The following is a 25,427-nucleotide window of genomic DNA, read 5'->3' as shown; positions in this document are numbered from 1 at the left end:
TAAGAAACACGCACACACACACACACACACACGCACGTACGCACACACAGGCATACACACGCATACAGACACACATACACACACACACGCATAAATACACAAACGCATACACAGACATACACACACACATACACAAACACATACACACACAAGCAACTACGCATAAACACGCATGGGCTGCAGTGTGCGCTTACTATGAGAACTTAATTGTTTAATAACTTTTTTTATGGACGTACGATCTTCATGAAACTTTCAGATTATAATTATAACATGAATATGCATGTAATTGCCAAAGCACAAGTCTCTAGTATTTGAAATACGCTTATTACAAAAGTGAGGGTGAGGGGGTGAATTTAGAGGTGGGGGGTAAATTTTAACAAAAATCGAAATTGTATAAATTGCATATAAGCATACATTAAAAATTTGGAGACTCTAGCAATAAAGGTGTAGAAGATATAATTTTATAACTGGGTTTCGATAAGGTTTTTTATCGATAAAAAAGATCGAGATGAGTTATCGATTTTTAATGATAAACTTGATATGCGCGCTGTAATTACGGACATTTTAAAAAAAATTTGAAGTCTCTAGCTCTTATATCTTCTGAAATCGACGCGTTCATACATACGGACAGACGGACAGACGGACAGACGGACAGACGGACAGACAGACGGACAGGGCCAAATCAACTCAGCTCGTCACCCTGATCAAGAATATATATACTTTGTGGGGTCTGCCACGCCTCCTTCTCCCTGTTACATACATTTCAACAAAACCATTATACCCTGATTTCCCATTGAAAATGGGTTCAGGGTATAAAAATAGGATATAAAATATATATAAAAGTAATTAATATAAAATCAATCAATAAACAAATCACATTCGAGTCAGCGATGTTTGTTTCTTCATATACATTATACTTATATGATGTTTATGATACAAATGAGCCATAAAGGAATAACGAACCCACTCAGTGTCATAAATTTCGTCACATATAATATTTGCATCTATGTATACACATATATATTTATGTATATGCCCACAACAATCAGGCATTGCCTTGTGACTTAATTTAATTAAGAAAATATCAAAATCGTTGTAATCGCTTCTCTGCCAAAGATCTTGGATCATATAACAACTTGAGGTCTTAAGCTCCAAAGTGGAGTTCGCAAATTGAGCGTAGTCGATTTTGGCGCCAGTTTGCTGATTGTTGCTGGAATTGTTATTGTTATTATGATAGTTGTTGTTGCTATTGTTGTTGTTGTGGTGCGTGGGTGAGTGACAGGCGAAGCCGCTGTCTATTGGAGCGACGCATTTCAAGGCTGTCGATCGATTCAACTTGTTGCCGCCGGCTGGCGCTTGAGCCGCCACCAATCTGCAAAAACAACAACAAGAGCAGCAACAAGCACTTCAATTCGTAGCTAGCTGCGCCCATTTAACGCTTGCAATGTCTGTGGGCGCTGCTGTGTGACGTCACAGCCTACCAAACTCGCCATGATATCATTTTCCTCGCACTAAATCACACGAAAAACTAAACATTTCATAAATCTAAGGCTGTGCGCGGCCCGATATAAATTTGCAACGCGCTTCAATAAACAAACTATGAGTCGCGGCAATTAGTATGCGGCGCACAGAGGCGCGACCCACTGTGCGTATGAGCAACCGAAATAAAAGGCAACACGGAACAGACTCGACTGCTTGGATTGTTTATGCGTTACAAGCTAAACAGAATTTAAATATTGAACATGACGCATGCGACATGGCTGTCCAAAAGTGTCACTCAGCTGGTAACGCCCCCTCAACCCCATCTATTGCCACCGCCCCCGCCCCCGTCCCCACACACTCACACATAACATTGTTGTGCGTTTGACAATTGAAATGAAATTGATCGAAACGCGATTAGCAAAATTAATACCAAGCAACTACAACTACAACAACAACAACAACTGCGCAACTATGAAGTATTATAAATGTTATCGTATTTGCAGATTGTATAATCCATGTGCGTGCACTTATGGCGCGCACTGTAAGTCGCCAGCGGCCAAATTGTTCATTGTAAATGAATTGGAATGACAACGTTTCCATTCGGATGACGAAGATGATGGACAGGAGGAGGAGGAGGAGGAGGAGTTGAATTTCGCATATCGACTCGGCAAATCGTTCAGTGTCAATTTGTAATCTATTTAGAAAAAGGCAATCAATACACTGGCCGATTGTATATGGCCAATTTGTAACGGAGCTTGGGACTTAATTAATTCAGAGTGTTTTTAGACATAATCGAAATATAACAGAAGTGGGAGAAAGATAAACAAATTATTAATGCAAGCGATCTCAGTTTGAATTAGTCAAAGATAAACTGGGTGCAAAGAACCATAGTTTAGCAATCGTTAACAGTTTTTGATGAACTAAAGATAATCGCTTGGACTAATTTGTGGAAAAAAACTACTTACGAATATATTATTTGGATTAAGATTAAAAATAATAGGTGGGGACACATTCGATCCAACAATTAATAGTGTTTTTTGGTAAAACGATTAATTTTCATGTCTTCAATCTTAATCCTAATGGAGATTATTTTGCATTGCTTCCTAAAATACGTTTAAAGAATTGTTCAAGGAATGTCTTTTGTGCATTATTATATTATATTTATACATATTTTTATTGAAAACCTTTTGAAAAATTAGCATCTATTTTAAAATAATGATGATGAATAATAAGAATTATATAGAATTTACACTTCAAATTAAAGTTAAACGTTTTTCTTTTCATCATCTTTTAACGTTCACAAAGATTTGTTCAAATAATAGCTTCCTAATCCCTATACGTTGATAATCAATCAGTTAAAAGTAAATCGTTTATTCGATCTATCCTCAGTAACTTCATAATTCATCATTCATCATTACAGAGATTCATATAACTTGCAAAGAGCATTTGAAATTCAGCTTGATTTTCTAGTAAGTTTTCTATTGTGTTTGCTTTATTTTTATTTTTATTTATATTATTCACATATACATTTTTCGCTATTATTACTGCAAAGTCACGAACTGTTCACGCGATCTGACTTTGACAGTTTTGTTTTCTTTTTATATAAGCGGCGTGGTTGGGCGCATGAGATATTATTCATCCAGTTATATCGACTGAGAGGCGCAGACAGGCTAAATCAAATCCAGGGCATTGATATGACCTCATGCAGTTAATCCATTGAGCTGGGCTTGTGAAAGTTGTGGCCCCAAAGAATTAAAGACAAAGAGCCGAAAGCTCCAGCACCCACACATAAGAGAGAAATAGCAATAACACGGCGAGCATTAAAAAATCGCCATCGCTCCACATTTGGATGCAAAACTGAGCTGGCCCAGAACACTGACAGCTGAAAGAAATCTGCAAGAAATGGACAAAAATAAGATAAAATAACAGCATGACCTACGCTAATAGAAAAAAAAAAGAAAACAGCATAAAAGAAAAATAATTTTGAGAATTCAGACTAATTTTAGCAGTTGCGACATCAGCGAAACATCGTAGCATTTCGAACAACAAACAACAACAACAAAAGTTCGCTGAACTGCACAAAGGCTGGCGAAGATATAATATGTAATAACAAAACTTCAGAAACGCTAACGAAAACACCAACAACAACAACAACAATACGAGAATGAAGACAAAGCCAAACTTCATTAGTTGGCTCTCGCATCATCAGCTAAGTTGGCCAAAAAGAAAGCAGCAGATGATTCTGGCCACAAAAAATGCACACAAATCAACGTTCGAATTGTTGTTGAGCCAAGGCAGAAGATCTGCAAAGCAGATGAAGAAGAAGCGTAGCGAAATTCCACAGCTACAAATTCGATCTATCGAAAACAAATTGACTTTTTATAGACAGTGACAACAATTAATTATATTTTAATATGCCTGCACCGTGCCCAGCGACGTATGGCCCACAGATTAAAGCCCCAGACCAGACCCCAGACCACGCCAGACCCTCGACTCGAGCCACGTCTGTTACACCTGCGACTGCGTCTCCAATGCCGCTTAGCATGGCCGACAGCTTATTAGTTTATAGTGTCAACAACGCGGGCTTAAAAGAACGCCCAGAGAAAGAGGCGACGGAGGAGGCAGTGACGAAGAAAGGTCGTCGCAGCTGCCGTAAGTCATCGAACTTTCTCCACAGGTTCGCTTTGTTTCGGCTAATTTCTATATTATGTTACAGGTGTTGTCAGCCACACATTAATTAATTATGTTTTGGCAGGCGCCTCAAACGGGTCCGCCAAGGTCTGCTGCAGTTGCCGATCGTCAACAGCGAGAAACGCAAATTTGAAGCCATTAGTCGCACAGCTTGACTATATATCGAGTACTCTTAACAGGGGGGAATTTAATCAGAGGATGTGTATCACGTAGATGGAAGCGAGAACGATCGCTTAGGCATCTGCATGTATTATTGATAAATTTTAATATATAAGGGACTGCTTCTATACAAAATTGTTTTAAATAAATTGAATGAATTTGAGCGCCTACAAAACTAAGTCGAGATCTCTATATCTTATACATTATAGATGGATTATCGGCTTGAAACTAAGTGGAACAGCGATCTATAAAGATATATTGTCTTAGAATTGCCGGTTAAAGATAAAAGTTAAGACTCTCGAATATCTATGGAGGCTGGAGAGTCCAGTCAGACATTCAAGGGAAGAGCTCAACCAGTATTACATATTCGGACGAGAGAGAGTTTAGAGTTTATAAAAAATATATTACTTGATTGAACACGAAGACCCAACTCAGCGTGCCTAATCATTAGTAGTCGAGTGTGGGAGCACTTAACTTAAATCATATAAATGATATATATAATATATATTATCAAGCTGTAAATTCTACAGACAAATTCAGCGTGAATTCAATATTGTTTATATTCCTTAAAGTCTGACCTTATTGACAATAGGAATTAAGTGTAGTATTTTTTCTGAAAAAATTGAATGCATAGTCTGTTGCATATCAAGTAGATGTTGAGGCTTTTGCCTAATCGATTCCGCCTATCTGTTCCTGAGTCTAGATGTTGCTTCCTCCGATAAACAAATCATCAATAGTCGGTTTTTAGTAAATCATGAAGCGGTATCTCCAATTCGTATAATCCCAACGAGATTATTAATACTCCCTCATTTAAATTGTATCTCTTTTACATATTTTGACAAAACTAAAATGTTACTGACTTCTATACAAGGCTATATCTAAAATATATTACTACGTGCTTCATTTTTTTTTTTTTTTTATATAACAATGAGAATTGCTTAGAGAACATTAAAATACATATTTTAGCAAGTACAATTGTGTAATTTGACAAAATACTTTATTCAAATTTGTCTTTCTAATTACATATGGGAAATAATTTAGACAATCGCGTGTCTCAGTTTTAATCAGAAATTCCCAAAAGCGCAGATTTGTTTCTTTTTGTCTGTTTGTTATTTTGTTTATGCCGACTGATTCGAATAGAATGCTTTTTGGTAGATACTTTCAAAAGCTATGCTGTAATTAATAGCTGCTTACGACTTGGTCGCAAATTAGCCACATGACATAGCGCCCCAAGAACTCAATTTGTCGCTGTTTCTGGCCCCCGCCTCGCGTAGGAGGTCTGAACTCAAATCGCTTCAATCGCGTGGGCTTCACAGAACGACAAGCCCCTGAACCAGATCCTGTTCTAATTTGTGTCAAAGAGGTAAAATAACCAGGAAGTTAGTAGATTCTAGTAAGATGTGCAATTTTAAAAAATGAAACTTGGTAACAGTCAAAAATCCATTTCTATAGATAGATTACAGAATTTTAGCACAATCTCAACATTTTCTTATTAATAAATGTACTCGGAATGTAGAGTCAAACAGGTACTAAGCAGCGAGGTTTACCGCCTATTTGATCCGCCCTCGACATGTGCAGGGCATAAGTATATTTGATGCCTGCTGTCTACTCTTCTAATATTGGTTTAATACAAACCTGATATTAGTAAAAAACTAGAACTGTAGTAACTATAGCAAGTCCAGAAAGACAAATATGCATAATTCAAAATCTGCACAAGTAGAAATCGTATAGCAAAGCTGTCAAACAATATTCTTTCTGGTATCGTTTGCAAACTTGTTGCTCGCTTTCGTTCGATTGAAGGCGTAAGCTCATTGACTTTGCACGTCAAGTGGGCGTTAAGTACTCGTTTATGCTATTGTTGATGTCGTATATTTTCAGAACTTGTTTCTTTTTGACGGCTAAGAAATAGAAATTCATTACAACGACCTTCACAGGGACAGTTGCGACTGCTAAAACTATGTACTAGGCTAGACTTAATTTAAAGGATTCGAAGTTTTGGCGCTTTCCTGTCGTATGGCGTTGATCAGCTCATAGTTAACCAGAAATGTGAAGCGCAGTCCCGAAATTTCCACAGTACAGTTGTGTGCCAATCGCGTCTTGTTACCATTCAGCAAAGGTGTACCATCGATGAAGATGGCGCGCTTGCCCTCGTTGGCTATGAAGAAGTCGCCGTTGCTGCGCATTTTGATGGTGCCTTGGCGCCGCGAAATCTTTGCAGCGGGCCCCTCCAGGGAAAGATCCACATCTACGCCACATTCCTTGGCCTCGCGACCGAATGTTATCTCCTTAGAGCGCATCAAATAACGCACAAGACGTCCGCATAAGCAGGCAAGCGTTTGGTTATCGAACTCACTGGCTGCCGTGGGTCCGAGCACTGAGTCAACCAGCACGCCCCAGCGCGAGAGCTCATTCTCTAGCAGACGGATGTCGCGTTTGTTGCGCCGATCGGCCAGAGTCAGTTCAATTTCCAATGCCTCATCACGCGGCTCCTGCAGGTCTTGATCGAACAACTGATCCTCAGCATCTGAAAAGCTGAGCGGTTGATCGGTACCCTGCACTGGCTTTATCGATTGATCCGGAAGCAGGCAATATTGCTTGAGCAGCAGCCAGTGATTGTGCAGGGATTTAGCAGTGCGTGCGCAATAGAATGTGGAGGGATTCTTGTCCAGCAGCTCCTGAAACTGCTCCAGCTTCGGGGTCTCCGACTAATTGAGAAATAATATTGGATTAGTCTCATCAAATGCAAAATGAGAGCTAACTACTTACGCTCTTTATAGTGCCTAGAAGGTCCTCCTCCTGCACGCTGTACAGCGCCTTCCGCTGTACAGACTCCACCATCTCGGGATGCAGATTACGCATGGCCGACACGGCAATCCGTGATACGGATGGCTCATACAGCAGGGCGTACCAGCGCTGCTGCAACTCTTGCAGAGTAAATTTACAGGAGAATTTGACGCCCCGATGTATCATGCGGAGGTCGTTGGTTTGCTGTATACCAATAACAAGGGCTAGGTCATCGATTGGCTTCCAGCGGCCCAAATCCTTGATGGCCAATTGTGCAAGAGGGCGAGCATTGCGACGGGGCTTTTTGTTGCTCGCTGGACGAGATGGACGTGGACGACGTTCAGGAGCTACTGCACGATCCATCGCAGGCTTCGCCTTCGATTGCGGTTGCTGCACAGGATTATGAATTGTTGGCAACGGCAAGGTGGACGCGGCTGGCGTTGAAAGTGTCGCAGGCGTTGAAGAAGTCACTATGCTCGGGGCACCGGGTACAGTGTCCACTGTAGCGCCAGGTGTGTGAGTCGCTTCAGGTGCAGCGGCAGTAGCAACTGCAATTGGGCCGGGTGATTGCTGCAACGTTGGTGTCGTAACAATTCCAGAATAATTCTGAGATGTTGTCCGTGGTCGATTTGAGCGGTTCGCATCGGCAGCGCTACGGTTCGTTGGTATTGTAAGATTGTATTCTACAATTTCGTCGTCAAAACGTTTACGTTTTATAGTGCGTGAGGAGCTAACAAGAAATTGAAGTTAGTGACAGTTTACAGTTAGCTTAAAATGTCAAACTCACCTTCGACGCTTTGCTGCGTCGTTTTGTAGCAACTCTATCGGCAAATTGTGAATTGGAGTTTTACTCAAATGCGTTGCTGTTGTTGTTGTCGACACTGTTGTTGTTGGTGCTGGGGCTGCGCAAGTGTTGACAGATGTCGATGACACACTGACAGTGGCAGGGACGTCAATTGCATGGGAAGCAACCGCAGGCGCCATTGTTGTATTTACACTAGTAGACGTTGCAGTGTTGGATATTGTTATGGGTAATTGCGTGTTTTCCATAGCTATTTTGAGCAATATTTTTTGTTTTTCGTTTGCGACGCACAATGCACAAGTAATGCTGTGACAAATCGATATATACCAACTATTCGATAAGTCACAGCCATCGTATCACGATATTCTGCATAGTGGCAGCACCACATAACATTATAAAGTTGTTTTTAACATAGGTACTCCTCAGTTAATGAAACTCGTATATTATTCATATTAGGTAAAAAATCGTGTGCATTTGGAGTAAGTATATCAGACAAATGTATGGTCAAATATTTATTTATATAATAATTTAAAATTTAATTTAATAAACGAGTTCAATTTGGTAACATCGCATCTCTGTTAATTGCTGCAATACTATCGATATGTGTCGTCACGAAAGTAAAAAGTGTGCCCGATATATTCAATGTTTGTACTGCAGCCCTAAGTTTGCTAACAAAGTAGTGATGTGAAACTTGATAATAAGATAATAATGTGATGTCTATCCTTAAAAATGCGCTGCATTATTAAGTGCATTAAAGCATTTCAGTATTGCTAACAATTCGCAAAAGCTTTACCAAGCGCTACAATACAATGAGGTAAGCGCGCATTGCAATTACAACGACGAATGGGATGACTAATCGATTGTGCTTGTAGTTGTCACTACGCGGAGTCGGAATCATCACAATCCGAGAGCAAAATGGACATCTCGGAGACGCCTACGGACTCCACGGGAGTGTCGCCGTTGGCCGATGAGCGTGCCAATGCTACGATGCCAAACAAATCGAATATCGAAGTCGAGCGGGAGAATAACGAAAACAAAAATACGTCAATGTTAGACAACCGAATAATACGGCCAGAGTTGCTGCTGCCAGTCGAAACGATGCCACAACGACAAATAACAGAACGCACGCTGACACTGGCGAACAGTCACCCGCTTATGTCGCCTACTAACACTGACTCTGACTCGGAGCCTTTTCAAGGCAAGTGCAAGAATTTTCCCGATGTAGTGCCTCGCACCGAGCAGACCACAACGGAAGCTGTACGAAATACGTTGAATCAACAAAACAACATGCGGGTCAAGCCTCAAGACGCGAAAGTCAGTCTGCTGCGGGCAAATAGCCCAGACCTGCTGAGCAGTGAGTCAGATGTCGATGTGTCGCAGTATTTGGCTGCTGTTGAGTCAAATTTTCAATCGGTTTCGTTGCTGCCCAATGCGAATAACAAAGCGTCGCGAAGAGCAAAACGCTCGGCCGCAGCTGGCGGTGAGGATATTTCCAGCTTGGACTCCATATCAAATCACAGTTTTGACGATGACGAAGACATAGAGCACAATTTGGCCTCCCTGAGTCCATCCAGTTCGCTGATCGATGGCCTGGATGGTGAGGACGACGATGATGACGACTGCGAAGGCCCCGAGCTGCTGCCCGACAACGATGACGACCTGGATGAGTTTGGCATGGCAACCACGCCCACGCCACATGCCCCCGCCGGAGTGGCAGCCTCAGCAGATACGGGTGCAACTGCTTCAGAGTTGCCGCAATATACGGCTGATGAGGAGCGTCGCGACTCCCGCAATTGGCAGAAGATCACGCTGCCAGATGGACGCACCCGAGAGATCGACATGCGCGTCATTGAACCTTACAAGCGTGTGCTATCCCATGGTGGTTACTTGAAGGCTGGCGGTCAGAATGCTATCGTTATATTCTGCGCCTGCCATTTGCCGGACAGATCCCGTGCCGACTATAGCTACGTCATGGACAATCTTTTTTTGTATGTAGTGAAGACGCTGGAACAGCTAGTCACGGATGACTATGTGCTCATCTATCTGCACGGCGGATCCAGTAGACGTAATGTGCCGCCGTTTCCATGGCTCAAACGGTGAGTTCTCAAAATAGTTTTCATTTGAATAATATTTGAATTTTATTATTTTATTTTATTTTTTATTTTATTATTATTATTATTTTGTAGTTGCTATCAACTGCTCGATCGCCGCCTGCGCAAGAGTCTGAAGCACATGTATTTGGTGCATCCCACTTTTTGGATAAAGTCTTTGGTATGGATGGCTCGGCCATTTGTCAGGTATGTAAACCTTTTAGCTAGATTATCACTTACTATAAATTGTTGATTTTTTCGCAACAGCACAAAGTTTTGGCGTAAGCTCATTTATGTTAAGTCTCTGGAGGAACTGGGCCTGCACGTGGCTGTGGAAAAGGCAGCCATCCCCGAGAAGGTTAAGCAATACGATGCCAAGCGACATTGAGCTGCACACTCGAACCACTCAAATTATTGAATAACTGCTAGCTCAGACTTGATTCACTCGCAACGCAACATTTACACCCGCTCGCATTTGTGTTTTCGCATTCCTTGTTAGACCTATTTGATATAATATTTGCTCTCAGTCTCGTATTTATTTAATCTCTTGCTATGCTTTAATTTAAGATCTCAATCTATGTGATACTTTTGATTTTGCTTTCTCAACCCATGTACTCTAACTCGCTATGTGCTATGTAATTTAATACGCGGCGTTCAACAAACATCGAACAAGTTTTTGATTGCTTTTACCAGCAGCAGTAAACTCACATAAGTAGGAAATAGGACTAAACTCCACAACAATATATACATACACACATACACTTACACAAGCGCAATCACTAATGCATACTTATTAATAATCATGTAGCTTCCGCTTTAGTTCCTTATATTTATACATATAAACATAATCAATCGTACAATCCACAATACATATACATACATACCTAAGGCCTGGTTTTTTAAACAATGTTAACATGCAAATAAGCAACTAAAAACCACCAGACTTCCGTACATGTTACCTTCTTTGTCGTAGCAAAATACTATTATGAATTATTACGAATGTAATGAGCCCAAACTCAACGGAATTTAATATTAAGCGAGTTTCTAATTGAAATTGTTTAGCTGAATTTTGTGTGTGAAGCTTTTGCATCGATGGCATTGTACACCGAAATCGTTATCAACCAAAAGCACCAAAAACACCGATCCCGAATGCAGAAAGCAGATCCCATGCCAGTCACTACTCGCCCCCTAGCCCACACATTAGAAGATTAGACCGTAAGTGAACTAGTGACCATTGTATTAAAAGGAAAACAAAAAGAATATTTGATATTTAACAATCTACAATCTCACATACACGTACATGAGCATAAGAACGTAGTTGTGTAATTAGTTAAGCATGTAACCGATTGATATTAAGGAGCGATCTTTTGTTGGTTTCCTTATTGCTTAAACGATAATAAAAGTGCAAAACACAATTTTCCAATGGATTTATTATGCGAGCTTCTGTTAAGTTTCTACGAATAGGTGCTCTGGTCGCAAGTCCACAGATCCTGATCCTCGTGGAACTGAATCAGCACCAACTCATATGTGACGATGGTGCCAGCCACCTGATGAAGAACATATCAATATCAACTCGAATCAGACTTCTTCCTGATCTGCGTCAGATACTAACACTCAGCACCAGTTTACGTGTCAAATTGAAGAACTTCATCCCACTCAGGGCCACCATGTCACTCGTAATTTCTTCGGCGAATCGCATGGCTTCCGGACACCAGGACTCCTTTGGCACGCAGCGCAAATACCGCAGCGGACGACGCGACTCGTCATGCACGCTGGCCGCATATAAAGAGACAGCCAAGGTGCGTCCAATCAGAAAGAAGAGCGAGAAGTAAAAGTACACCGTATGAGCTACCGAGGGCATGGTGCTGCGGATTAATGAGAGACATAGAGTATAGAAGAACAGAAAGTAAAAAATATCTCCAAAATATGAGGTGCTGTGATCCGAAGACTTTGAAGCATTGGGTTAACAAGTCATTAAATTTTGTTTTAATCGCTATATTTATACAAAGCCAAAAGAAAATTTTTGTATCCGAAATTATTAAAGGTTGGGCTCTTGACTCTGTATGAGTCTATATGAACGTGAACCAACTCGCCGTTAGCGAGGAATCTTGAAAAAATATATATAAGTATATTCATAAGTGCCGCCGTCTGATGTCGTAACAAGGCAGTGGATGTCAGTAGGAGCGTGGAAAACATACTTTCCGGTGTGTCACAAATCATATTAGTTGAAGTTGTAGAGAACTGAAATTTGGAATGTATACACCCCTGTAGGCACTATATAAGGCTGGGTTAAAGAGAATTTTATATAGTTTTACAGGAAGAAACTCAAAGTTAAATGGCTCAATTAATATTGTCTTCCTCTATCGATTTGCCAAGAACTTTTATACATATAGTATATACATATATAATATTCCAATTGCCGACGTTGCAAATCGGAAAACGGAGCTGACGTCGTTTTGACCGTGATTATTCTGGTAGCGTTCGACGGCAACATTCTTACTTGGTAACAATACTAAAACTGAAACGGTCGGAAGATTATATAAACGTGCAGAAGATAGTAAAAGTATATATACATATACTAAACTAAGAAAAAAGTTTCTGGCTAATACTTGAAATATACATAATCCTATACATATAGGAGTCAGTTTGGAGTTGCATACTTCATATTTTAAACATTAAATATCTTCCCTGAGAATATCTTAGATGCATGTACGTACTTGAGACTCCGCAGTAGTTGGACACATATGAAGTACAGATTGTTGGAAAAGGATATTATAGTGATAAAGGATATGGCGTCATCCATGGTGCTGCATAGCGTGCATATATTCCGATATTGTATACGCCGCTCAGACCAGTAAGCCGCAGCCATATGCTGAAAGAATAGAACTAAATGTGAACTAAATAAGAAAAGGAAATAAAAGAAACTTACGAGGCCCTTGAACCTAAGCAAATTATCATTGAGTTGGCGAAATTTGGACGCCAAGCCGATGCTCACTATCATAACCAGTATATCCATATAGTTCCATATGAAGGTCGAGTAAACGTTTTGTAGCTTGCCCCACAGGGCAAGCGGTGCGGAGTAGTTCAGAGCATAAAAGATCTCATCGTTGGTCAGCTCGAAGAAGTTCCGTATGGGATCATCCGTGCGACTGCAAAACTCAGCATAATTAATGGCCGAGACAATGCTCAGCAAATGTTCCGCTGAAGAACCAATCAAAATAAGCTATTCACTTTCAATTGGATTCAAGTTATAATCCTACCAAAGGACAACATCATTCCCACGAGCATGACCATTCTGATGGTCTGAGCCATGCGCCTCTTCTCGAACTGCGTCTGATACTGTGGTAGATCCTTTTCGATCTGGTACCACTTCATCATCAGCTCGGGCCACTGCCGCGCCAAGCTAAGAGCTTTGCCGCACACCAAGAAAATGCAGCTCTTGAAGATCAAGGGTCGGATCGAGTTGAATGTTATCGAGCCATGCAGCACTTTGTAAATGGTCAAGCTAAGATTGATCAGCATGGACGCCATGAACAACAGGCAGCAGCAGGTGCGCACGTAGCGCCACGAGAACCTCAAGCTGCTCGGATGCTTGGCCGTGACTCCTCGCACCGGCATCATGGCAAAGCACTGGGCGGTCAGCAGGACCGAGCCAACTGCCTCATGGAAACTGCCGTTGTACATAAATTGTTCACGTGATTTGTAGCTCAGCTCTGAATATTAAACAAAATAGTAATAATAATATTAAACAAAAAAACAGTGAAATCTGCCCTGGTCGAACAGTTTCGGCTCAATGCAGGTTGTATCGATATTTGATGTCTGTATATACTATATTATACCATTTTTGACATCCTTGCCATTTCCCTTTTGCACCCGCTTGGCACTGTCCTCTGGACGATGTCCTTTATGCGCACTAAATAATATTTAAAGCTTAGTCTATCTATGTTTATCTGTACCGCCTTCAAGTACCTTTTGAAGAGTGTATCCAGCTTACGCAATAATGGTGGCTTCTTTAGCTTTTTCCAGCGTCGAAACTTACGCTCCAGCTTGGGCAGGAACCTCATGTTGGGGCCGCAGCCAAAAGACAAATGGGCTCTGCACTGGCAAGTCAATTTATTCGGCGCGTGACCTATCATTAAAAACACCTGTTGTTTTGCACTAATCTATAATTGATAGTTTATCGTGACATATACAAATAAAGTACAAATTGGGTGTAGCTCGCCCGAGCTCAGTGCTCATAGCAGTCATTAACTTTGTCCTCCTTGTTGAATTGCAGCAATATCAGCTCGTAGGTCACAATCGTGCCAGCCACCTGCGTCACATTGAGTTTGTAAACAGATTTGACAGCATTTCCGATGGATGCAAGTTCATACCGCTATGACAACGCCTCGGGTCAGTCGAAAGAGCTTCAGGCCCGTTAGGGCCACCTGGTCCATGTGAACCTCCTCCGAGAAGCGCTTTAGCTGTAAACTCAAAATTAGGATATATCTCTGGAAGTGGAACAGTATAGTATAGTATAGTATAGTATATACCTCAGTGCACCAGTAGGGCCTTGGCACCAGTTGAAAGATGGCCAAAGGTCGCTTGGACTCATCATTGACACTGGCGCTATAAAGCGAGAGTATCAGAGTGCGACTCAGCAAGTAGCTCAGCGAGAACCAGAAATATGCTGTGTGCGATGCAGAAGGTTTCTTCCTACAGCGAATACATGAAAACTGATTATGGGCTGTTGATTGGCTCGTCTTGGGGCTAACCTACTGCAGGCTCTTTAAAATTTTGCCGCATATAAAATACAGATTGTTGCTAAAGCAGAGCAGCGTTATAGCTGATATGGCATCATCCACGACGGTGCACAGCTTGCAGAGATTGCGAAAGCTAATCCGATTTTGTATCCAGAACTCAACACTAGTCGGCTGAAAAGAAAATTGGAATCGAAAGTATCTGTCTGCATGTTTATATATTCAACATTCCTTTGGTTGCCTACCAATCGAGCTTCACGGAGCATATGATCGTTTAGCTGCCGGAATCGTGCCGCTAGAGAAACGCTGACGGCCATCACGAAAATATCGTTGAAGCTCCAGGCAAAAGTGGCCAGCACATTGATCACTTTCCCAATTAATCCCAGAAGCGGAGTGTAGTCGACGAAGTGGAAAAACATGGAAAAGTTGATGAGCAAGTAGCTGTTGATGGGCTGATTCGGCATAACGGGACACGCGTTCACATAGTACAAGCTGGACAGCATGCTCAGCAGGTGCTCCACTGCAACAAAGAGGACGGATCGTGTCAGGATCTAGTGTGGAGGATCTGGCTGACTGTATGGCAACTACGTACCCAACGAGCACCCTATGGCTATCATAATAATCATACGGATGTGCGAGGCCAATGCAGCACGTTCGCGCTCTGTACGCAGCATTGGCAGCTGGGACTCGACCATTTGCCACTCCAAAACCACCGATGGCCATTTCATGGCCAGCTGGAAGAAGGCCACCGAGATGGCAAATATGGAGGCGTAGAAGATGAGCGTTTCCACCGAATCAAAGTCGAAGTTCACGAGTATCACAAACATCGCATTAAACCCAGACGAAATGCCAAACAATACAATCACAATTAGGGAATAATAGGACCGAAAGCTCTGCCAGCGAAAGCTCAAGTCCTCGGCGTACTTTGACGAAATGCCTCTCACAGGCATCAGCGCAAAGATTTGAGCGATGATCAACACTATAAAGCAGAGTGGGAAAAGGTTGTTGATATTGGATTATAGATTAACGATTATTAGAAATGATAAATGTAAATAAATATATATTTATAGTTCATAAGACGAACCTAAATAGATAACACTGTGTTAAATATAAATACTATCTCTATTACCTACTGTGTGAATATCAATATCAATACTGGAACTATAACTTTACTGAGAGACTAACAAGATTACGTCCTTTAAATCTATAATATTAATTTCAGAAATTTATTTAACAATTGAAAAACACAATATTGTCTATTAGAGATCAAATTCAAATTCCATACTATCACTAATTCAGGATCTATGATTAACATAGAATATATCATTGATTTTTTAAATTCAAGAATCTTTTCTTTTGTTTTCCATTTAATATTAGACTAAACTCTTCTGAAAGCATTGAAAACGGTAATTCTTTATTGTCTATAATGCTTTATTATCTGATAACACTCCCTTTATTCAGCCCTAATTCGGGCACTTCCCAATGAGAATCCAGAACTCTCGTACTTCTTTGCCTATATATTTATAAGACCTACCTATGTACATACTTATGACATTATCTCTGTTTACAAATATGATTCTCTTGCTCAGATTTTCTCAGTTTTATAGTTACCTGGCTTGATGGCCTCTAGAAATGAGCCATTGTGCACATAGCTTTCTCTATCAGCGCGTTGAAGGATTCGCTTGACCTTGTGTGGAACGAATTTTTCGGCATTTTGTCTACGTTTTGCTCGAAAATTCAGCTTTTGATTAAAAGCCGCATTCGATTGCGCGCTATTTGAATTGGAGCTACAGTCAATTCTCGACACAGATGACTTTATTAGGCTTCCCACTTACTCGCAGTCAACGCGTGCCCCACGCCAGAAATTGATTAGGCTCAAGCTTTTGCGACGCCTCGTCGCATCACCCACAGTCCTGGCCATGTTCTGTGCCCGAGTAGTCAAAGTCAACAACTGAAAGGTGGGTTTCTCTTTACTGCCAGCCCGGCCAATTGAATATCTGTTTGCCTATCTGTTTACAATCTGTGTGCAAATGGTAAACTGCGAATTGCAAATTGCAAATTGCTGTCGGTGACAGGCTTATAATTTATGTACAGCAATTTGGTGCACGACTATGAATAGAATATGCTCTTGGAGCCGCCAGCGCCTCGGCTGCAAATGCTCGTCTGCACCTCGGAGCCACTCATTTGATTGATTAGCACCAGCTCGTAGACCATCAGCGTGGCGGCCATCTGCAAGAGGGAGAGGATAAATAAGGGCCAAAAGGCTGGGCAACGCTCACCGAAAAAATGAGGCGTCTGGTTAAAAAGAAATACCCTTTTCCACTCAGGGCAAATCGGTTTGTCAATATGATCTCCTGTATCCGCCTCAGCTCCAGGCACCAGTATTCCGTTGGTATTTCAAAGAGGGTGTACGATATCTGCCGAGTCTCTTGGGGAATCGAAGAGGCAGCAAACATCATGTTGGACACGCGAGCTATCACGTAAATCAGGCAGAACCAAAAGTACAGCTCATCCATGAAGTTGCCCCTCGCCCTGCACAAGTACACGAAAATGGCTTATGAAATATTTGAAGACGAATGTCAAAAAACGAATTTGGCCATTACTTAAAGCTGTGATAGATCTGCACACAGACGAAGTACATGTTGTGGGAACAGGCGAGAACCACCATGCCAGAGAGTTCCTTGTCGTACAGCCTTAGCAAATCGCAAAGGTCCAGCAGATCGTAGCGCAGCTGCTCCCAGAACTCGCTGGGCATCGGCTGGGTGGAGTGGCGCCGTATGCGCCAGTGCATCTGCTGGAAGCGGAACTGCAGGCCGCGAGAGATCAGGGTCAGGAATATGTCCACGAAGTTCCACACGAAGGTCATGGCCAGAGTGGTCCACTCAATGAAGAGCGCCTGCGGCACATTGAACTGAAACACCGAAAAGAGCTCCTGTCGCTCCCGCTGAAAGTAGTTCAGCCAGAAGTCCACGTCCAGCTTGCACTCGTGTATCTGTTGATAGTTGCCATACAGGGCGCTACCCACGTACGTGAAGTGCTCGCAGAGGGCGGCCAGCAGCATGCCCACGCCCCAGAGGCGCAAGCGGCGTCCGAATTGCCGACCCAAATGGCAATCGTAGTCGGGCTGCAAGAAGACCAACTCGCACTGCGCAGTCCGCCGGATGAGGTACGGCCATCGATGCGACAGAGACAGGAAAATGGACAAACAGGCAATGCAAATCACGCTAAAGCTTAGAGAACCTAATGCGATTCGAAATAGTAAGATAGAGGCAGGGATAAAGGAAATAGGATTAATGGTAATCCTACCTATAGTGTAGATCTTAAGCCCCTGATCAATCACCACTTTAGAGGAGAGTCCGAGATCCATGATGGCAAAGGCCAATATGACGACACTGAGCACCAGCGACGCCGAAAACCAGCGAAAGCGTACATTCTCAGCGGGCGAGCTGGGCCAGACACCGGACACGGGAAACACGCCAAGAAACTGCGACAGAACCAGAACTAGAGAAGGCAATTAGTGAACATATAGAGTAATATTACGATTTATTATTATGATAATATTAAGACTATTATTAGGTATGTATGTTTTAAGAATCTTTTATTCCCAGAGCTAGGGAGAATATATAGAGTAATATTGCGAGATATTATTATGGGAATATATAGATTATTATTATTATTGTGTTTAAAGAATGTTTTATTATTATTATTATTAATTTAATTCTTATATTCAGTTTATTGTTATTGAATAAACTACTTTATATTTACTTTTTTTTTCCTTTTAATTTAAAGTTAATAACTTTAAATAACATATAAAGTACTATTATTTTATTTTGTTCACATTAAATAAAATAAAAATGTCGTTTTAAAAATGTATGAAATATCTTTTTTAAATATTATATTATTATTATAAAAACTCCTGTGAATTTAGCTTTTAAAGGCTGAGCCCATATTTGGTTTTTCAATTATAAACACTTATTACTTGGCTTTTACTCAACAAAGGAGTTAAAAGCCCATTTCTGACAATTGTTGCCGTATTCCGTTCATGCAAGATGGGAAATTATGGGATGCAAATACTTAATTTGAATTTACTATAAATTAAAAAGTTATCGTAAATAATACCTTTCAAAATTAAGATCTATATAAATAAAACGAAGATATTATTTAGGTTTAGATTTAGTGTGTGATTTTCTTTTCGTATTCCCTTTTGGCAATGATATGATGATAGAAGAAAGAAACTTGACAGATAAATTTTGTGATATATTTGAATACACAAACAGTTCATTCAATTTTACAGTCAGTGTTTCTCTAATTTCTGATTAATCCTGAAATTCAAACATTAGTTCTAGTGAATGCAGTTATTATATTGTAACTTGGTAGTACATAGTAATTTGGTAGTCTATATCAAAAGAATGTGTCATGCCCATAGTTGATTAAACTAACCTTCAATTAAACACTTAGTATAAGCAGTATTTTATTTGAAAATGCTAGTTCCATAGAGTGCTACTTACAGGGCCCAATGGCGTGCTGGAGCGTGTTTTTATTGCACCTCTGTCGGCGTTGCTCCATTTCTTGACTGTTTACTGGACTGGCAAGTGGACATGCGAAAAAAGATTCGTTCAGCTCTGCGGCGATTGCAATCATCAAGCGAATGTGTGCAACGGGGCGTATGACGGATGTTTACTAATGTATTTGCTGTTAAGATCTGAATGGACAGGCATGACATTTCAAACTGCTTCTGAGTGTTTGCTAGCTTATCACTAATATAAATCTCGTGGTACATTCTCTCAGTGGGGAAACCAAATAGGGAAAGGGACTGAGAGCGAATTTGATTAAATTTCAGCAGTAGACGGTTTTTTGCCTTATTGTTGCCTGGTTAATTACATCCGATATCATGAGCTCATAAGTGATAATCGTTGTGGTCATCTGCAAAGCAAAGAGTCTGTAAGCCTACAGAAATTGGAATGACCTACTCCTTCACTTACAGACAGAATGAGTTGCCGGGTCACATAGAAGAATCCATTGCCCGATAAGGCGGTCATATCGTTGCCTAGCTGTTCGCTGAAGCGCTGAACCTGCTCGCCGCAAAAAACTATCAAAGAGGAGATTCGATAAATGGTATTAAGATTACCTCTGGGGTCCACGCCTTTGAGGGCACATCACGAAGATCGGTAATGATTTTCTGCTCGAAATCGTTTATTGAGGAGGTGATAAATATGGTCAGAGTTGTGCGGATAATAGCAAAGATTAGCGAATACCAGAAGGCTACCATGACAATGAGATCCACACCGATATTTCTGTTTGCAAATAAATAATAAGTCTAGCTAGAGGATTCCTCATTAACTCACTTGAAAGTATTGAACAACTGAAAGCATATGAATGACATGTTATTGCCAAAGGCCAAGAGTATGAGAGGAGCTACAGCCGAGTCCAGCAGGCGCACTAGACGCTTCAGGGCCAAGTAATGCTGCCGCACCTCTGTCCAGAATACGGCAGGCATCACCTTGCGGTGCACGGCGGCAATGCGGCGGTGCAGCTGGTGGAAGCGCGCAGCCAGCCCGATGCCAATGCACATGAGGAAACAGTCGGTGAAGGAGCGCGGATAGGCAATGGTCTCATTGACCCACTGCAAGTAAACCATAAGTGAGTCCGCGCCACGCACTGCCACTCGAGAGAATCACCTCAAGCAGAGGCAGCAGCCAGACGTGGTAGGGCAGTACTTTGTAGAGATGCGGTCGTTCCCACTTGTAGATGCTCTCCAGGTAGCTGACATTAATGTTGCATTGCGTGCGCTCCAGATTGCTCAGGTGGAAGGAGTTGGCCAGCAGCAGGCAGTGCTCCACTGTAACAACAAATTGCTATACCTATGCGCATCTACTCCATCGCTAGCTCACCCAGTGCAGATGACATAACGAGACCCACAACAATATTGATGCGCCGCTTCATGTTGTACTCGCCGTAGAAGCGATAGGGCACGCTGAGGAACAGCTGCTCCACGCGGTGCCAGTGTCGCATGATGCTGTGCCAGTTGAACGCCAACCTCCAGAAGAACAGGTGCTCCAGCAGGCACACGATGTAGAGCGCCAGCGAGCTGGACGTGTGAAAGGTGACGCCGACGCTGCTGACATAATTCAAGACGGCACCGAATTCGCACAGGTTGAGTAGGAAAATGGTGGCCGAGTAAATTACGCGTGGACTCCGCCAGTTGAATCGAATCTTGTTTACATCGACGGAGCGTATATTACTCACGGGCAGCAGAGCATAAGCCTGTGATATGAAGAGCACTGCGAAATGGGTAAATTAAACCACGCTTATCTCTGGCCAAGTCGCAGCCGCAGCAGGAGCAGACGCCTACCTTGAGAGACAGCGCGATAGAACGTTTCACCCTGCGGCATGGTCGTTTACTGACTGTACACACATTCCGCGGAAGCTTTAGGTGCAGGCAATGAGTGGAGGCGTGTCTGGGTTTCCTTGTCTTTTTTTGAATTCAACAATTTAGCAGCTAGTATTTACAGTAATTGAAAGATAAATGTGGCCGACTGTCAGCCGGCATGACAAATCGTAATTGCCGTTGCCATTTCCATTCAGGCGCACAGGGGCAGCAAGCCCTTGCGGCGGTTGGGCTCGTCGAATTGCAGCAACACCAGCTCGTAGGTAACTATAGTGCCAGCCATCTGAATGGAAGGGCAGTTATTTAGAAATGGAAAATAAGCACTAGAGCTATACGCACCCCAAAGAGCAGCCTGCGGGTTAGGAAATAGAATTTCTTGCCGGACAAGGCAACGGTTTGCGTGGACATCTGGAATATGAGCCGCTCGACCTCCACGCACCAATTCTTGCTGGAGACGCGACGCAGCACGCTCAGCGCACTCTTCGACTCGTCGTTGATGGTGGCTGCCGTGAGGAACACGCAGGCCGTGCGACCCACCAGGTAGAGCATAGAGTACCAGAAGTAGATATAGTTGATGGGCCAGCGTAACTTACTAGACATATGAGAAGGGGGGAGAGTTTTGCCTCAACTCGGATCATATTATTAAACTCCGAATACTCACTTGAATATGTTGAGCAGCTGACAGCACACAAAGTACAAATTGTTTGCGCAGGACAACAAAATGATGCTGGACAGAGCATCGTCCACGCGCTCCAGGAGCTCACACATGCGCACGTAGTGCTCGCGGATCTCCATGAATGTCGTCTCTGGCACACGATCCTCATGCTCCAGTCGGCAAATGCGCTTCGAAATCTGCTCGAAGCGATAGGCCAAGCCCCTGCTGATCATCATGATGAATAGATCCATGTAGTTCCATATGAAAGTGCAGGTGCCATTCACCACCTGCAGAAGTTCAGAGAATGTAAGAATCTGTGTGATTCGGTCTGATGGCTAAGAGATTATATGATCATACATTCTAAGCACTCTACTTGAAAAGCGAACATCATTTGAAAAAGGATATGGTTCTTACGCATTGCCTGAAAAATGTCTATATTATATTGATGCAGTCTATGATTAAGACGTCATTTATATCCTCAATTGGAAACTATTTCATGAAACTTGAGATCTTAGTCTTATTTTACATTTTTAGTTATATAATCAATGTTTACTTTATGATTCTTTAACCTATTTTCAACAAAGATAATCTAGGACTCTAATTGCATAGTAAAATATCCTGTAAGTTAGGAGCCTAATCAACACAAACATGCAATTAAATCTTTCCCATACTATAATGTAGCAAATATAAAGTAAATAATAATATTATATTATATTATAGAAAAAGTAATGCATAGATGAATATTATCCTCAAATCTTACCAAAACATAGATGCCGAAAAATCTAGTGTAGGGCAGTAGTATAAACACATAGTCATAGTTCAATTTGATGTAATCATCAAATGATACACCCATGGTTGCATTGTGATTTTCAGTACAGTAGTAGACGCGCTGCTTATAGCTGACAATGGCAGAGGAGAGATACAAACCATGCTCCACTGAAATGGGAGAAACAACGCATTATGAAGGAAAATTAAAGGAGCTGGCTCTTTATCTGAATCTCACCCAGCGACAGGGCTATTAGAATAAATGCAGGTTGTCGCACGCGCTGTGACAGGCTCCTCTTGAGCACCTCGTAGGGGGGCTTGGTGAAGATTAGCTCCAGGCGCGTCCAGTAGCGAATCAGAGGCGGCCATCGGCGCGCCAAGTCGATGAATAGAATGCAGGCGCACTGCACACAGGTGAAGAACACCTGACCCACTAAACAACAGCGAAATGACATGAGTTTCTAGTTTAGTCCTCCTCCTCCTCCCCTTTGCGAATACCAACCGAAATTCTTTGCTGTAACGCCTATGTTGAGCAGAAACTTCAGCATACTTAGCGTTAGCACCGAGCTGGCCATCATGAATATCACCGTCACAATCATCGGCACCGATTTGAAGCGGAAATGCACGTGCCGCGGACTTGCCCGCCTGATGCCAGTCAGTGGCATTATGGCAAAGCACTGAGCCAGTAGCATGACTATAAAAACGAGAAAAAGAATAGCACGGTAAGGAACGGTGCCGCTACCGACTGCATAGTACTCATTCATACAACTGAAGACAAGTGACTCTACCTAAGTAACAGAGGAGGTCAATAAAAAGTTATTCTTTGAGTTTGTCAAGTTTTAGCATTAAGTAGGAGATACAGCTTTGAGCTTAGATGAATCCAATAAATTATGTTTTCTTGAACTCCAATTATGATGTCTTTTCACTTTGAATTTTAAAATTTCTGAGATACCGAAAAAAGCATTTTCCCAATTACTAATTCTGTTCGGACAAGTCCAAAACATCTAAGCATTTAAACAGATGAGGATATATATTTTTAGAAGTACCAAGAATGATATTCTTAACATAGCTCTACAGCTCTACAGCTATGGAGTATTTATGCTCTGTAAATTAACTAGTTCTAAAGCTCAAACCTAAATGTGTATTAGGTTTGATTAACCAGTTTAAGACCTTGGAAATGGCAAAAACAATCATAAAAGTTAAAGATCTTGTATAATTGTCTAATGTTAGCAATTCATCTCAGATACGGCATGAATTTTCATGCTATGCAAAGTATTTTGTTTCAGCGGATAAATATTTTACCATTGCATTCAATATGGTTTATATATATATATATAACGTTACTTACTGGGAGAAGCTGCTCGATGAAATAAATCCAATTGAGCATAGTCCGTGCTTGTCTCACTCTTTATGATACCAAAGTCGAAATTGCCCTCGTCTAAATTTTTATTCTGGGTGCCTTTAGCCATGGTTTTCGGGCGTAATTTCCAAGTGGCCTGTCCGTCCATGTCGCTGGCCATTTGAGCACTGACCCGGAGCGCCTGCGTCTATGCGGGCCTCAACCGGGAAATGTATTTTTAGAATTGCTGGTCACTCTGGCCAGGGGAAATTGCAGTTTAAAAGCGCAGTTAACACGCGCTGCGTGGGAGTTGGTTGTTGTAAACAATAATTAGGAGCTAATGAGAAAAACACCTGTGCATTTTTATGGCGCTTGATTAGGCACTTAGTCAGCATGCGGCACTCTGTGCTTAAACATCCGTTCGAATGGGATCGAAACATTTTGAGGCTGTTGAAGGCGAAGCGGCGACAGCAACGCGCCGCAATTGAGAAAAAGTGGCGCTGCGCTGGCAATGCTGCGGACTTGGAGCAGCTGGACACATTCCATCGGGCCATACGGCCATGTGGGCATATTTTGCGACTTGAAAGAACTTCAAGAACTCACTCGGTTCTTCTTTCAGATCTGTGCCTGGCCCAGGTGTTTGGCATGATGCCGCTGGCAAATGTGCTCAGTCGTAGTCCTCACCTGGTTCAATTTCAGCTACGCTCCTATGCCACCTGCTTGTCAGGGGTGTTTCTTCTGCTAGGAGGCGTGAAAACCATGCGCTTAGCAACAAAGCTTATTCAAGGCGGCCTGAATGCCAAGAGCATGGGTAAGTCACGAAATCTATGAGGAGGGACCTCCGTTGCTACGATATCTTTCTTTAATTTTGTAATATGTATATACAATATATCTAAAAGACAGTTTAGGAGTCAATCATACTTAATGAATTTCAATTCTTCAACAGTGAGCGTCGTGTTCTTTACGAGCGGAATGGTAATCTGCGTAAGCTTTATTTCTTTGGCACGTGGCTGGTCTCGTCTGATTGTGCCCTGGACCGGTATAGACATTATAATGCTCTTTCCGCCATATGCAAAAATGAAATATAGTCTTCGACGGAAGCTGCTTATCGCTGGATGTTCGCTGGGATGTTTGACACTGAGTAAGCCCCTGACCTAGAATATTAAGGACCTCTTTAAGATTGTAATGTGTTTTTCATAGTTGAGCATTGGCTGTACTATGCATCGAGCTATTCCAATTTTCGAATACAAATTATGAGATGTCAACCGAATGTAACTCTGATACCCTTTAAGGAGTATATGCTGAAGGAATTCGCCGATATTTTCGAATTGGTGCCCTACAATTCCATCTTTATATTCTATGCCTTTGTATGTCGTTGAATCAATCACTCAAATGATTCTAATGTTTGTTGGTTGTTGTTTGTTCGCAGTTTCTGAATGGCACTTTCACTTTCATCTGCAACTTCATGGATACGTTTATAATTTTGATAAGCCTTGGCTTATCCCAACGGTTTCAACAGATGGCAACCCGTGT

The 25,427-nt window shown here is 41.9% G+C and overlaps 7 protein-coding genes across 8 annotated transcripts; 2 read left to right on the top strand and 5 right to left on the bottom strand.

Moving 5' to 3' along the window:
• Positions 1-6,185: 6,185 nt before the first annotated feature.
• Positions 6,186-8,258, bottom strand: LOC6583477 (microspherule protein 1). Its single transcript, XM_002009109.4, has 3 exons — positions 7,904-8,258; positions 7,099-7,846; positions 6,186-7,037 (listed from the first exon to the last, which is right to left on the bottom strand). The coding sequence occupies exons 1-3, from the start codon at positions 8,164-8,166 to the stop codon at positions 6,306-6,308; spliced, it is 1,743 nt and encodes a 580-aa protein (XP_002009145.2). The 5' UTR covers positions 8,167-8,258; the 3' UTR covers positions 6,186-6,305.
• Positions 8,259-8,556: 298 nt separating this feature from the next.
• LOC6583476 (protein prune homolog 2) lies at positions 8,557-11,423 on the top strand. Its single transcript, XM_002009108.4, has 4 exons — positions 8,557-8,732; positions 8,791-10,014; positions 10,105-10,215; positions 10,276-11,423. Exons 1-4 carry the CDS (start codon positions 8,728-8,730, stop codon positions 10,394-10,396), a joined length of 1,461 nt encoding a protein of 486 aa, XP_002009144.1. The 5' UTR covers positions 8,557-8,727; the 3' UTR covers positions 10,397-11,423.
• LOC6583475 (gustatory receptor for sugar taste 64f) lies at positions 11,421-14,144 on the bottom strand. The gene is made up of 7 exons (XM_002009107.3): positions 13,978-14,144; positions 13,848-13,921; positions 13,269-13,721; positions 12,938-13,209; positions 12,726-12,880; positions 11,621-11,873; positions 11,421-11,555 (listed from the first exon to the last, which is right to left on the bottom strand). Exons 1-7 carry the CDS (start codon positions 14,142-14,144, stop codon positions 11,463-11,465), a joined length of 1,467 nt encoding a protein of 488 aa, XP_002009143.2. The 3' UTR covers positions 11,421-11,462.
• A 6-nt stretch (positions 14,145-14,150) lies between these two features.
• LOC6583474 lies at positions 14,151-24,774 on the bottom strand. The gene is given in 23 exon segments (XM_044010327.1): positions 14,151-14,320; positions 14,382-14,471; positions 14,541-14,703; positions 14,767-14,921; positions 14,993-15,267; positions 15,340-15,726; positions 16,359-16,752; positions 16,917-16,976; positions 17,027-17,279; positions 17,351-17,987; positions 18,054-18,231; positions 19,730-19,819; positions 19,876-20,041; positions 20,093-20,370; positions 20,426-20,586; positions 20,639-21,011; positions 21,335-21,418; positions 21,475-21,727; positions 21,797-22,077; positions 22,551-22,726; positions 22,794-22,988; positions 23,058-23,249; positions 23,904-24,774. Coding segments are annotated over 23 exon segments (5,097 nt in total). The 5' UTR covers positions 24,076-24,774; the 3' UTR covers positions 14,151-14,236.
• LOC6583473 (gustatory receptor for sugar taste 64c) lies at positions 16,745-19,562 on the bottom strand. 2 transcript variants are annotated; one of them, XM_032730954.2, is made up of 5 exons: positions 19,256-19,562; positions 18,054-18,248; positions 17,351-17,987; positions 17,027-17,279; positions 16,745-16,976 (listed from the first exon to the last, which is right to left on the bottom strand). In XM_032730954.2, exons 1-5 carry the CDS (start codon positions 19,386-19,388, stop codon positions 16,857-16,859), a joined length of 1,338 nt encoding a protein of 445 aa, XP_032586845.1. In that variant the 5' UTR covers positions 19,389-19,562; the 3' UTR covers positions 16,745-16,856. The 2 variants fall into 2 exon arrangements, with proteins under 2 accessions (XP_032586845.1, XP_043865492.1); XM_044009557.1 differs by lacking the exon at positions 19,256-19,562 and adding an exon at positions 18,867-19,010.
• Positions 19,581-21,327, bottom strand: LOC6583472 (gustatory receptor for sugar taste 64b). The gene is made up of 7 exons (XM_002009104.4): positions 21,100-21,327; positions 20,639-21,028; positions 20,426-20,586; positions 20,093-20,370; positions 19,876-20,041; positions 19,730-19,819; positions 19,581-19,670 (listed from the first exon to the last, which is right to left on the bottom strand). Exons 1-7 carry the CDS (start codon positions 21,137-21,139, stop codon positions 19,584-19,586), a joined length of 1,212 nt encoding a protein of 403 aa, XP_002009140.1. The 5' UTR covers positions 21,140-21,327; the 3' UTR covers positions 19,581-19,583.
• Positions 24,288-25,067, top strand: LOC122757456 (gustatory receptor for sugar taste 61a-like). The gene is made up of 2 exons (XM_044009558.1): positions 24,288-24,705; positions 24,841-25,067. Exons 1-2 carry the CDS (start codon positions 24,288-24,290, stop codon positions 25,050-25,052), a joined length of 630 nt encoding a protein of 209 aa, XP_043865493.1. The 3' UTR covers positions 25,053-25,067.
• The last annotated feature ends 360 nt before the right edge of the window (positions 25,068-25,427 follow it).

Source organism: Drosophila mojavensis, unplaced genomic scaffold (assembly GCF_018153725.1).
Source record: "Drosophila mojavensis isolate 15081-1352.22 unplaced genomic scaffold, ASM1815372v1 contig_74, whole genome shotgun sequence".
In the NCBI taxonomy this organism is placed as follows: Eukaryota; Metazoa; Arthropoda; class Insecta; order Diptera; family Drosophilidae; genus Drosophila; species Drosophila mojavensis.
The sequence above is the reverse complement of the archived record's forward strand: the minus strand, read 5'-3'. Positions and strand labels throughout refer to the sequence as shown.